The 14,282-nt window shown below is 42.0% G+C and overlaps 1 protein-coding gene across 19 annotated transcripts in view; it reads left to right on the top strand.

The window, feature by feature from the left end:
• The window catches only part of LRRFIP2 (LRR binding FLII interacting protein 2), a 231,529-nt gene extending 218,837 nt beyond the window's left edge, over positions 1 to 12,692 (top strand). For 17 of the 19 annotated variants that reach the window (XM_033930533.1, XM_033930541.1, XM_033930538.1 and 14 more), the window contains 3 exons: positions 3,900 to 3,979; positions 9,140 to 9,244; positions 11,715 to 11,834. In XM_033930533.1, coding sequence (XP_033786424.1) covers positions 3,900 to 3,979; positions 9,140 to 9,244; positions 11,715 to 11,825 — 296 coding nt within the window. In that variant the 3' untranslated portion in view covers positions 11,826 to 11,834. Of the gene's footprint in view, positions 1 to 3,899; positions 3,980 to 9,139; positions 9,245 to 11,714 lie in introns of all 19 variants that reach the window. The other 2 variants (XM_033930537.1, XM_033930552.1) reach the window with 1 other exon arrangement.
• Positions 12,693 to 14,282: the final 1,590 nt, after the last annotated feature.

Below are 14,282 nucleotides of genomic sequence, written 5' to 3'. Positions count from 1 at the left end.
CCATGCGGCGTCTGGCCTGGCTGAGGGTTTCTGACCTCGACATTAACCACCAAGACCGCCTGGCTAACGCACCTTGTCTTGGTGACGAACTCTTCGGGGAGTCCCTGGACTCAACAACCCAGAAACTCTCGGCACATGAGACCAGGTGGGATACTCTGGTGAAACCTAAAAAGAAGACTCCACCTGCTCGCCCCTACAGACAGCAGTCTTCCTACCAGCGCAGGTTTTCGGCCAGACCTCTCAACCCGCCATCTCAGCAACCTCGCCGACCTCGTCACCAGCATCAATCTCAGGCTCGCTCCCAGTCTCACCAACCTGCCAAGCCTCCCCCTCCGTCAAAACCATCTCAACCCTTTTGACTCTTTTCTCCAGGACATAGCCAGTCTCCCACCATCATTGCCTCTTCCTCAGCCTATCGGAGGACGCCTCCAGCTTTTCCTCAGCCGTTGGGAGGTCATCACATCAGACCAGTGGGTCCTCAACATCATTCGCTACGGCTACTCTCTCAACTTCCAGACTCTTCCACCAGACAGTCCTCCCAAAGAGTCTGCTTTCCGCTCCTCCCAATCCTCCCTCCTCCTGAGGGAGGTCCACTCCCTCCTTCTTCTCAACGCCATCGAAGAGGTACCCTCAGACCAAAGGGGTCAGGGATTCTACTCCCGCTACTTCCTGGTTCCCAAGAAGACAGGAGGCCTCCATCCCATCCTCGATCTCCGGGACCTCAAGTGTCTAGTCAAGGAAAAGTTCAGAATGCTCTCCCTTGCCACGCTTTACCCTCTTCTCTCTCAACACGACTGGCTATGTTCCCTAGACCTCAAAGAGGCCTACACTCACATTCCAATCCATCTGACTTCACGTCGCTACCTCCAATTTCAGATACAGCACAGCCACTATCAGTACAAAGTGCTACCCTTTGGCCTCGCATCATTGCCCAGGGTGTTCACCAAGTGCCTTATTGTGATGGCGGCCTTCCTCAGGTCTCACAACCTCCAGGTGTTCCCCTACTTGGACGATTGGTTGGTGAAAGCACCTACGTCTCCACTTGTGCTACAAGCCACTCAGCACACCATCTCCTTCCTCCATCTCCTGGGGTTCGAGATCAACTACCCCAAGTCGCATCTGCTTCCCACACAGCGACTTCAGTTCATTGGAGCCGTTCTCGACACCACTCTGATGAGGGCGTTTCTCCCCTCCGACCGCCAACAGACCCTGCTCCACCTCTGCCGTCAGGTGCTCCTTCATCACTCCGTTCCAGCTCGGCAGATGATGGTCCTCCTGGGCCTCATGGCCTCGATGGTCCATGTGCTTCCTCTAGCGCGGCTCCACCTCAGGACACCTCAGTGGACTCTGGCCAACCAATGGTCACAGACCACGGATCCTCTTTCTCATCCCATCTCTGTGACAGCGTCTCTTCAGCAGTCTCTTCAATGGTGGTTGAACTCCTCCAATCTTTCCAGGGGTCTACTCTTTCATCTACCCCCTCACTCCATGATCATAACCGCAGATGCCTCCCCCTATGCATGGGGAGCTCACCTGGGAGATCTTCGCACTCAGGGACTCTGGACCCATCAGGAGCGTCAGCATCACATCAATTTCCTGGAACTCAGGGCCATGTTCTATGCTCTCAAGGCCTTCCAGCACCTTCTCTACCCTCAGGTTCTTCTCCTGTGCACAGACAACCAAGTCGCCATGTACTACATAAACAAGCAAGGCGGCACCGGATCTCCCTTCCTCTCTCAGGAGGCCGTCCGCATCTGGACCTGGGCCACGGCCCACAGTCTCTTCCTCAAGGCTGTCTATATCCAGGGCGAACAGAACTCCCTGGCTGACAATCTCAGCCGCATCCTTCAACCTCACGAGTGGACCCTGGATCCTCCCACACTTCACTCCATCTTCGCTCGGTGGGGCACTCCTCAGGTGGTCCTCTTTGCAGCTCCTCACAACCATCAGCTGCCCCATTTCTGTTCCAGACTCTTCTCTCCTCATCGTCTGGCCCCGGATGCATTCCTGCTCAACTGGACGGATCGGTTCCTCTATGCCTTTCCTCCACTGCCTCTGATGTTGCGGATGTTATTCAAACTCCGCAGGGACAGAGCCACCATGATTCTCATCGCCCCTCGGTGGCCTCGCCAACACTGGTTCCCCCTCCTGCTCCAGCTCAGCTCCAGGGAGCCCATTCCTCTCCCTGTGTTTCCTACTCTACTTACACAGCAGCATCAGTCTCTACTGCATCCCAATCTGTCCTCGTTCCACCTGACAGCTTGGTTTCTCTCGGCCTGACCTCTCCAGACAATCTATCTCAGCCTGTCCGTCGTATTTGAATGCCTCTAGGAAACCGGCCACCCTCCAATGTTACCATCAGAAGTAGACCCGGTTCTCCTCTTGGTGTCTACTACATCACCACGATCCCACCTCATTGGCGGTGGAAACTGTACTGGACTATTTGCTCTCTCTGTCCGACGCTGGCCTCAAGTCTACCTCAATCAGAGTCCACCTCAGTGCCATCACTGCGTTTCATGAGCCTATCCTCGGAAAACCTCTCACGGCTCATCCCCTGGTTTCCCGGTTCATGAGAGGCCTCTTCAATGTCAAACCACCTCTGAAGCCTCCTCCGGTCGTCTGGGACCTGAATGTGGTTTTATCTGCCCTCATGAAACCTCCTTTTGAGCCTCTTGCCACAACTTCGCTCAAATTTCTTACGTGGAAGGTGCTTTTCCTCATTGCCATCACCTCTGCCAGGAGGGTTAGTGAACTGCATGCACTGGTTGCCGACCCACCTTTCACTGTTTTTCACCATGACAAGGTGGTTCTGCGTACCCATCCTAAATTCCTTCCCAAAGTGGTCTCGGACTTCCACCTCAACCAGTCCATTGTGTTGCCTGTATTTTTCCCTAAGCCCCATTCTCATCCTGGGGAACAGGCGTTGCACGCGCTGGACTGTAAGCGTGCCCTTGCTTACTATCTTGACCGTATCAGGGCTCACCGCTCGTCCCCTCAGCTCTTTCTGTCCTTCTGTCCTAACCGTCTAGGTCGTCCTGTCTCTAAACGGACGCTTTCCAACTGGCTTGCTGCCTGCATTGCGTTCTGTTATGCTCGGGCCGGTCTCTCACTGGAAGGTGCTGTCACGGCCCACAGGGTCAGAGCTATGGCTGTTTCTGTGGCTTTCCTCCGTTCCACGCCCATCGAGGAAATCTGCAAGGCTGCCACTTGGTCCTCAGTTCACACGTTCACTACTCACTACTGTCTGGATATCTTCTCCAGACGGGATGGACACTTCGGCCAATCTGTGTTACATAATTTATTTTCCTAATGGCCAACCATCCCTCCTCCCTCTCTGTTAGGTTAGAGGTCACCCATGCGTTAAGAATATGCTGCCTGCTTGTCCTGGGATAAAGCACAGTTACTTACCGTAACAGGTGTTATCCAGGGACAGCAGGCAGATATTCTTACGTCCCACCCACCTCCCCGGGTTGGCTTTTTAGCTGGCTTATCTTAACTGGGGACCACGCACTCCTCCGTCGGGCGGGAAGGCACTCGCGCATGCGCGGTGCGGCCAACTAGAACTTTCTAGTTAAAAGTGTCCGTACCGGGGCTCCGTCGGTGACGTCACCCATGCGTTAAGAATATCTGCCTGCTGTCCCTGGATAACACCTGTTACGGTAAGTAACTGTGCTTTCTCAAAAAACTACCCTCATTTTTGATGTTGGGTTTTTTGCGAATGGACATTTCCCTAATGCCTACTTTCAGTGTCTAGTGACTTAGGCCAAAAGGGGACTTAGAGACGTTTGTTTATTTTTTATTATATCCCTCCACATACTTTCCTATTGTAAAATTGTTCTCTAAATTATAAGAACTGTTGCTACTAGAAAACATTTAAATCTATTCATTTCCCTACCTAGGAGATGCTAATAGACAAATTAGTGAATTCAAATTTAAGCTTTCAAAAGCAGAACAAGACATGACAACCATGGAGCAAAATGTGAGTGCCCATTTTTTCTGTTTACATATGTTAATAGAATCCTTAATTTGCAACCATAAATATTACTGTGCTAGTGCATTATGGTAATTTCTGATGTTGCCTTGCCAGCTGGCAGAATTAGACGATGTATTAAAATAAATTGACTAATGCTAAATGTTGTTAGAGATGTCTTTAATTTTTTTTTTATTTATTTAATTCAAAAACCAATAAACATATACCCTCCCCCTTTTTTAAAACCATAACGAGTTTTTTAGCGCCATCTGCAGCAGTAACAGCTCCAATGCTAAAAAGAATTCCTAAGAGCATCAGAGCGGTTACCGCTAGGGCCGGCACTAAAAACCACACTCAAGTTTTGTAAAAGTGTGAGGGGGGGAGAGATAATGATCTAACAATTCCTACCTTTCTTTTTGTTTAGGTACCAATAAGCCCCTTTCCTCTACTCTTATTTCCTAAAAGCCTTTTTATCAAGCCTGAAAGCACAGGCTGCTGCAGTAAATACCCCAAAGCCAATAGGGATTTAAAGGGCTTTGCTACTTTTGCCGCATGGCACTTGCTAGCAGGGCTTAATAAAAGAAGCCATAAATAAATTAACCCATTACCACCATAGAGTAACTATTATCCTTCCAGTGGTTTACAATAACTTTAAGTGCTACTGTAATCAAAAAGACTCTGCAGACTTTGGAATGGTAACTGAAAGAAATAAGGACATCCAAATAATGACTTTCAGTGACAAATTAATGTCTATTTTCAAAATAGCTGTTTTCCTTTTTCCACACAACCTTCCAATAAATTTGCAAATTAGGACACTCCTATATCAAATGAGTCAAAGCTCCTACTGACCCCTTACTCAACCCGCAAAAATCTTTAGATTTTTTTTATTTAATAGGCGTCCATAGAGAACAATGAAAATGAAAAAAAAGTAGACCCCTGCAGCGTTCCACAGGGCTCAGTATTATTGTCGATACTGTTCAACCTACATCTTGCCTCCTTTGGTTGATCCTAGATGTTGCTTCATACAATTATGCAGATGATATCACTCTCCTTCTACTAGTTGAAAACTCACTAACTAAACCAAAAAAATCCAAGATATCTTAAAAAAACAACAACCAAACAATTGAATCCTGGATGAAGGACCATAGACTAAAACTAAACACAGAAAAAAAATGTGGTTCTTGTTAATGGAGAATAATAAACAATTTACAGCATCCAACATAAAAATATACTCCCTAACTTACTGACTAGAACCCATACTAAAAGTATTAGGGATCACTATAAATAGATGCAGCTCTCTTCAATTACAGATCAACAATGTTGTCCGAAAATTCAGCATAACAATGTGCAACCTAAGACATATGCAAATTTTTGAAAAGCACTAAGATGAATCTTTTCCATGAACAAAAATGACCACATAACACCAGCCTACCTAAAAACACACTTGCTTTCAGTGAAAGGCTGAATCTTATTCAAATTCTATTGCCTGTTGTTTAAAGTACTAAAGAGCTATGCCCCAATTTATCTGAACAATAGACTCGCACTGAAAGAAGCAAAAAGGCCTCAGAGAAACATGAATCCTTTTCTTACCTTTTAACCAAAAAATCTCCAAAAGTCTAAAAATGTCATTCCAAGCAGCAAATCTAGCTAAAAATGTCATCAGAATCTTAGGTGCCATATCAGATTATGGAATATTCTGGAAAGAAATCAAAACAATGTTATATAAGAAATATGTCTTGGAATGCTAATCCAATGTCTGTCTAATAATAAGCTTTGAAATTTAATTCCCTGAAAATGTCAATTTCTTATATACCACTATACCATAAGTTCGAAGCGGTTTACAGCAAGATTCATGCAATGAGAGTATGCGATGATTACAACAGAAACAAAAGTTTACAACTAGATACATAAGTTCAAGGCAGTATAAAACAAGATACATCAGTTCAGAGCGGTTTGCAAGCCTAGAACTGAAAGGTTAAGGCGGAATAGAAGTCAATAAATGTAATATAACTATGTAATTGATGCTGAAAAAGTTGAGCGTTCACCATATAACCAAAAGGACTGACACTGTGCGACAGTTAGATTGTCTTGCCAATCATATTCCCATGCTGCATCCTAATACAAACTTTCTTGGTCATACATTGCATCCATTTATAAATCACAGATGCTGTTAGTTGTAGCCAGAAATTTCCCAAATAAGGCTGGAAGCCACCATGAATTTGCGGCCTTTTTTAAATCCAGCTTGGAAGCACGAATGTACTCTGCAACTCCATGTAGACAAAACACTGGGAGTTCAGCAAACCAAAGTCCTCGTACAGCATCTGCAAAGTTTTAAAATTCCCATCATGTAACAGCTGTCCCAAGAGCCATACCTGCTATCTTTGCCAAACTGGCCAATGAACTGATCCTGCAATTTGTAACTCTGGATTATTCCAAATAACCAATGTATAATTCCCATCAGTGTGTCTCTCCCACAACTACTAAAGCCTCTGGAAAGCATCCATAGTAGCCGTCAAAATAGGGAATCATTTTCCTTTAGCCCTGCCAGATAGAACAAGAGAGTAGGTGACACCATAGCTTATTCTACCTCTAGCCAAATTGGTTTATTCTGCGAGCAGTGCTCTAAAAATTTGGTAAATTTATTCCCCCTTCAATTCCCTAACCTGCTGTAACTTCCACATTGCAAACCTAGGAGGATGACCTTGCTAAACTTTTCAGACTTATAAAAAGTTGCCAGGAAAAATAACGGTAACAATAAATTTTTTGGCATCAACACTATTTTGAAAGTCTCGCGTCTACCCCACCAGAACAGATACAGTAGAGACTATGCACACAACAACTCTTTCAATGATGTCAACAAAACTAATATTTTTGTCAGCAGTATCCTCCAAGGTGTTACCATACCAGATTCCTAGATATTTAAAGTAAAATGGCCTCCATTGCAATGTATATTGTGCAATATCAATTTTAGACACCAAATTTGACAAAGGGAAACACTCTGTCTTATCCCAATTCACCCTGTAACCCGACAATTTGCCCAACTGATCAATATTTGTCAATAAAGAGGGAATGGATGCAGCTGTAAGATATATGAACAAATCATAATTTAACCTCTAGCCCTAATAAACGATATCCTTCTATACTTTTTGACTTTCTTAAGGATCAACACTAAAGGTTCCATAAACAAATTAAATAAAAGGGGTGAAAGGAGGGCCTCTGACAGCAATCTATTTGCATACACACGAGCCATCAGCTGTGAATATAACAAGCCAACTCTGTGAGCCAGTGCCAGATCATTCTATAATCTTAAACAAAAAATTCCATTCAACCCTGTCAAATGCCTTCTCGGTGTCCAAGGAGACCGCCACCAAAGGTTGAGCAATATCACCTGACAGGGAAGTAAGATGGTGCAACAACTGAGCATTATCTGAAGTCAACCTTCCCTTCATGAAACCATTCTGATCCCGATGAATCAACACATCCATTACCTTTAGCATAAATCTTACTAGCCATATTTATTAAGGAGATCTCCAACTTAGGGATAACAATTATTCTTATTTCTGCAAAGGAACCATAACTAGTATGCTCCTGAAAGAAACACTATGCAAAACTGGCATCAATTCCTTTTCAAATGCTCAATAAAACTCCACTCTAAAACCACCTGGACCTGGCGACCTATTCAAAGACATCGCCTGTAAAACTTCCCATATCTACTCCTCGGCAAGCTCAGCAGATTGCAAGTGTCCCTCCACTGAAGGCTCTTCTGAAGACTATAAAGACTAATAAAAGTTATTAAACTGACACAAGATCTCTTTATAACTCTTATTCGTGTCCCTCCCACTGTAACCAGATATGACAAAGACACTCTGTTCTTCTGGCCCTTCAGGTACTGAGACATCACCTTCCCTGATTTATTTTGCTTTGTATAATAATACACACCCAAAAGTGCTAAGTCTTGGCATGTTTACTCAGTATTAAATTATACAGATACATTAGCCTCTGCAATTCCAATGATAACTTACTTACTTTTCTGTTTGGGACCTATATTTACAATCTTCCTTAGCAAGAAGTCCGATACTAAATAATATGTGATGGTAGTGCCAGTAATTGTGTGTGGTGGTGGTGGTGGTGGTGGTGGGATTGGGGGTTGAAAGGGATAATTCATATAAGGGGGTTTTCTTCTTTTTTTTTTTTTTGTAGAGGATAGGAAGAGGGGTTTGGGTTAAGCCTGAGCTTATAAAATATTGAACAACACAGAGACTTGTTTGTTTGATTGCATCTTTTTTAACTTGTTCAATAAAAATTGTTTCAAGATACAAAATGGTGGCTATACATATATTTCACAATCCACAGATACCCAGCAATAACCCATAAATAAATAACAAGTAGAAGAATGAATATTTAAGGTACATCTTGAGTGTGGTTGTATAACTACAAAAAGGTGGTATACAAATCCCTTTCCCAAGCTTTAGAGATTAATATAACCTATCATAATAATTTTTTTTAAAAACCCAGCCACCGCAAAGGTGACTAGAAACAATGTCAGAACTACCTGAAACACTTAACAGGACTCAACAGGATACTACTGAACCTCCCTTCTACAAAGAATCTCCAATACAAGCGAATCTTTCACTCTATGCTCATCTTCCTTGGAGTGAAAACCTGGAATGACCTCGCTGAAACCACCAGAACAGAACCCAACTACAACACATTCCAGAAAAAAACTGAAAACCAGCCTCTTTGATACTTCTCAGATCTTCCCTTGCCCCATATTTCCCCTTTTCTCCTTCCCTACTCTCTTCACTCCTCTCTCTTCTCTTTGTAAGTCACCTTGAGCCTGCTTGGTATGTGCGACGCAGAACTAGATTAGATTAGATTAAATCAAATACTAGCCCCACCCCAACTCAAATATTCAGTATAATAGCTGCGCACTCACCAAGCAACTGAAATTTAAAAACTGATTGTGTATAAAACAGGCAACATGTGTTCACATTATACTTAAACCTCTCCCACTTACTCATGTACAGTTTAAATCATTTTAAACCCATTACTATAATACTGTTCATGTACAGTAAGTACAACTGAAAGTGCACTCACAAAATTGGCATTAAATGCAGAATACTATGTCCTAATATACTTGGTGAGCCATTGCTTTTCTTGATCTTGTAGACTGTAAGACTTGAAGGACAGGTGTTACGATATAAAGCTGCTGCAGAGAATGCTGAGAAAGTAGAAGATGAATTGAAAGCAGAAAAGAGGAAATTGCAACGAGAGGTAATTTCTTCTTAGCTTTTAAAATGACACTATACAGCTACTGTGGACCCAGTTCTGTGTGTATACTGGTTAGTTTCTGGAGGAAGCTGTGGTCTGTGTTGCCTAGCAAAAATTGTCATGTTGGCTGGTTTAGTTGAAAGGTGGGTAAGAGAGCTAAAATAATTTGGAGAATGTGAATAGCTGCAAGTGATTTTTATATCCCTAATAGAAACTGGATTTGATTGATCCAGAAAGCCAAAGGAGGAGGAGGAAACTTTGGAAAAGGAGAGACCAATTTATTATACATGGTCTTCTCATAGAGAAAAAAAATGGAAAGTTTAGAAAAATATTCATTCCATCTTGATAGTTTATAGTTTGCTTGAATTTTCTATATTGCCCGTGATCAGGAAATATAACATAAATGTTTGAACATAACTTGATTAATAGGTAAAAATACATTATTTATTGCCAGAAGAATTGGGTAAGCCACTGGGGCTCTGGCCTGACCAACTGTGCCCCACAGTTCTCTGATGCAATTTCCTGTACCAGGACATAGCAGAGGAAAGACCTCTCTGGACAGAGAGCAGCCTTTAGTACTGCTTCTGCCATAACCTGCCAGTATTTGGGGGGAGGAGGAGGGGGGAGAATGGAAGTGGGCAGATATCGAACCTGTGCACAAGGGAAAGGGGGCTCCAATTTCAACTAGTCCTGGGTATTTTACCAAGCTTGCTATATGGTAGCTATATCCCTGACCTGAATATGTATATCCTAGAGGAAAGAAGGGTTAGGGAAAGTGGGATAGAGAGTACCATTAGGAAAAACTTTTTTGTGGAGGAGGGGAGAATGCATGGAATAGCCTCCTAATAGAGGTAGTGGAGACAAACTGTAACAAAATTTAAAAATGTGTGGGATAAACACAGAGGATCTCTGTTTAGAAAGATGACAAAATCAAAGCAAAACTTGAATGACTTCATGGCTATTAGTGCTATGATGGGTGGCTATTCCAATAATTTGGAAGTAAGGCTGGTTCCAGGCAGGCTTCCACAGTCTATGTCCTATAAATGGCAAAAACAGATCCAGATGGCTGGAGTGGGCTTTGACAGCAACTCCAGCATTTGGAAAGTAATACCATTGTGGGACAGACAAGTCAGGATCAAGTATGCATACTTTATATCACATAATGCATATAATCCTATGGTATTATATGATCGCCTTAATTGGGGAAGATCCATATGTAAATACTGCAATACACTCCCTGAATGTATCTTATTTATATAATTGGACCATCAGATGGTGAGCTCAGTAGCAAATTGAACTTTCTTCTGGTACCAAACAAAACACCCAACTTCTCACAGCCCAATTGATATTTTTATACTTTTTTTGTATATAAACTGAAGTGCAACATTTTTCTTCATAAATTGGAGGAGAATATGGTAGTTCTTTATATCACTTATCAAATGCTGTGTTGCTCTATGGGGGAAGGGAAGACATTTTAAGATTGAAATTAGAGTACTGTATTTCCCCATGGCCCAACATTGGGTGCGGCTTCATTATATGGGGCGGCCTATCTAATGACATCATAGATAAGCTGCCCCATTAGTATATCCCCCATACCTTTTAAAATAATGTAGCTCCCTCGCTGGCCTCCTGCAATGTCGCAACTGCGGTACAGGGCAGGAGCGATCTTTTCAGCATCCAGCTGGCCCCACGCTGCTTCCTCAATGCCTGCATCAGTTCTCGCGAGAACTGACAGCAGGCATTGAGGAAGCAGCGCGGGGCTGGCTGGACGTTGAAAAGATTACTCCTGCCCGGCACCACGGCTGCGACATGGTAGGAGGCAGCCGTCAAGAGGTACGATATTTACCGGGGGGGAGGGATGTATAGGCTGCTCCCATGTGGTTTTAAACTCTTAGATAAGCCGCAGCTTGTAACATGGGGCGGCTTGTCTAAGAGTTTTAAAACATGTATAGGGCGGTCCTATATTCAGGGAAATACGGTAAAATATTGCTAGTTAGCAATATGGTTGAATTGTGTGGATTTAATCTTATATAGATAATTAGATAATACAGAGGCCATAATAATACCACTCTTTAGTATAGAGTTGGCCTTCATATTTTCAGTTGTTCAACATAGTGCTATGGTATTGTGGCATCATATATAACTGATTATATGTGATAGATATGGTGACAAATTGCCAACTGTCCTGGTTGTAATGCCACTGTTTAATCCTGAAGGAGTGTAGTCTGAGTGGAGTAGCTGATGTTTCTCTGCATGCCTTGTTTGGCAGACTAGATGAACCATCACTTGCTATGTTACTGTGGTTTTAAAATTAAAATTATGCTTTAAAATTTGGTGATTCTTCTTTTTCTTTTTTTTTTATTTGCGCTATTTAGCAGAGCACATTTAGTCTGTATGATTTTTTTAAGTCTAATTCCTGTAGTCTTAAAATGTGACATTGCAATGAGATGATTTTTGTTTTATTTTTATCTAGCTACGAACAGCATTGGACAAGATGGAAGAAATGGAAATGACCAACAGTCACTTAGTAAAACGGTTGGAAAAGATGAAAGCCAACAGGACTGCACTTCTTTCTCAGCAATAGAGAAGAAAACAAAAGAAACAAATTGCACTGCTCCTCAGATTAACTAGCCCCCTTTTTTGTGTTTTAATAAGACTCTTATTGGCACGAATAATTTGAACACAAACATATTCTTTAATGTTTTAGTTTTCTAATTGGTAATTTCTGAGCGAAGAGTGTGAATTTTATACACAGAAGGTGGTTGTCCAAGTTCATTAGCTTCTTTCTAGATTAATGAAACTGGAGCTATCACATTTTTTTGTATGGTGGTGGATTAGCCAAAGGAATAATTGGAGTGTTGTCATTAAAGTTTCCTCACAACCTTACACCCCACCCACCCCACTCCCACAGCTTAGTTTTGCTGGGTGCTTACAGATCACTGCATGGATAGAAAAAGACACTTCTATAAATGCTAGCTCTTTGTTTCAGAACTGTACCCATTCATAATAGAAGATATCACAAGTGCAAGTGCCTTCATTATGGTGCAATTTTGGTTTAAATGCTGTTAGACTGTTCCAACCTACTAACCTCCAATAATAGTGTTCATATTTTAAAAAAAATACACCTTTTAGGCTTTGTGTTCATTGAAATCTATACATTTTGATGATAAATGCATTTTTGTAAAATATTTAAATTTCTAAAAGAAATGTAAAAAAAAAAATAGGGATTGTATATAAAATTTACTGTATGGCATGGGTGATGGCACATCTGAACATTAGATTATTTGAACACGTTAATTATCTCTGCTGCTCTTAATATAAGAGTAGAAACTGCAAACAAGTATTTACCTGTACATTGCACAATTATATTTCATCTACTGCCCAAGTATGGGTTGTGTCTCTGGACAAAATGTGTGGATGAGGAATCTATTAAATGGACACCAAAGCAGCATATAGCAGTTTTCCTTTATAAAATATGCTGGATCTATTGTCTCTAAAAAGCTAGTTATATGATACAGCTTCTCATTAATTCTTTCTGCATTTTAATAGATACATTTTGAATAAGAAATATCTATTATAATTTATAGTTTATTATTTATAATCCACCTTTGTTCGAGGCAGAAGACAAAAAACAAGAGTACAGCACAAATGCTCCAGAATACCAAGGTGTATCAGTCTAACGTGACTTCTATAGCAATCAAGAAGACCCTCAGATCTAACCAGCCTCACGCAACAGATACTAGTGGAGCTGTCTCTTAAAAGAAAGCAAGTTTGTTTTTTCAGCACCATAAGCAGTTGATTCTACTCATGTGGTCCAGTGATGGAAAATACATTGTCTTGTTTTATTCAATCTCCAATGATGATATTCAGGAACAACCAAGTCCACTGCAGTTACTGAGCACAAGATATGTGTCAGAAAATAATGTTGCAAATTTGATTTTGTAATGAGTCAAAATGTTGTGTGATCGTGACACCGAGGTACCCCCTCTTCAAATCCAGCATGTACACAAAAAGATGGAGACAAAGCCTCAGATTAATGTAGCAGTACAAATCAAAACTGCTTTAAATACTTTCACTGGAAAAAAACCTCCCTCACAGAACAGCTCAGGTTTAGAAAAGGGCAAAGTCACCCGGAGGCACTTTCAAGGACTTAGCTGACAAAAGACGACTTGAACTCCAACGCTGTCACGTCTTCTCCAATGTTCCCAACAAACGATCTTGTTTCACCAATGTTTGGCTAATCAGGGGAACAAACAATTCAGCCTTGAAAAGTGCAGCCACGCTGAGACCAGCCCCAGAACAAAGGAAACAGACAAGAGCACTTAAAGCCCTCCCTCCAACATAGACCTCACTTCCGGTCTAAATCAACCAATCAATCAGCTCAGCTCTTCTCAAACACAGCTGATTGCAGAAAATAAAAAAAGGAAAAGCAGCAATATAAAAGATTTCCACCTTAAAAAAATGCTTGCCACCCCACTCTGATTAAGACCCAATGACCACACTGTTTGTAAAGAAGATATCAAACGTTCAGTTTGGTAGTTTTTTCTTCATATCTCCCCTGCACAACGAAGGAACCAAGGAATCTATCACTGCACATTTGAAATCTTCAAATCTGTGCTTAACTTGCTTGCAATGCTTTGTTAAGACATCCACTACATTTTGATGAGAAATATTGTGCTTGTGTTCCGAAAGCCGAGTTTTAAAGGCTCTAGAGGTGTGGCCAATATAACATAGCTGGTGTAGAAGGATTGAGGTTGAGATAGACACTAAAAAATGACATGGGATTATTTCCTGCAGTTATCCATGGGGACGGGAGCGGTGATGAATTTTGTCACCGTGTCATTCTCTGCTTGACAACTGACTGATCAAGGTGTCATCACCTCAAGCTGCTCAGTTAGCCATCAACTCAACCATAACGTCTCCTGGAACTTCTAGGCTTTGCAGTCAATTAGCTGAAGTCCCATCTCCAATCAACTCAGAATCTGGAATTCATTGGGGCTCTATTGGACACAACTCAGGCTCATGCTTACCTCCATCAACA

Source organism: Geotrypetes seraphini, chromosome 2 (assembly GCF_902459505.1).
Source record: "Geotrypetes seraphini chromosome 2, aGeoSer1.1, whole genome shotgun sequence".
Classification (NCBI taxonomy): Eukaryota; Metazoa; Chordata; class Amphibia; order Gymnophiona; family Dermophiidae; genus Geotrypetes; species Geotrypetes seraphini.
This window is presented reverse-complemented; position numbering and strand designations above follow the sequence as displayed.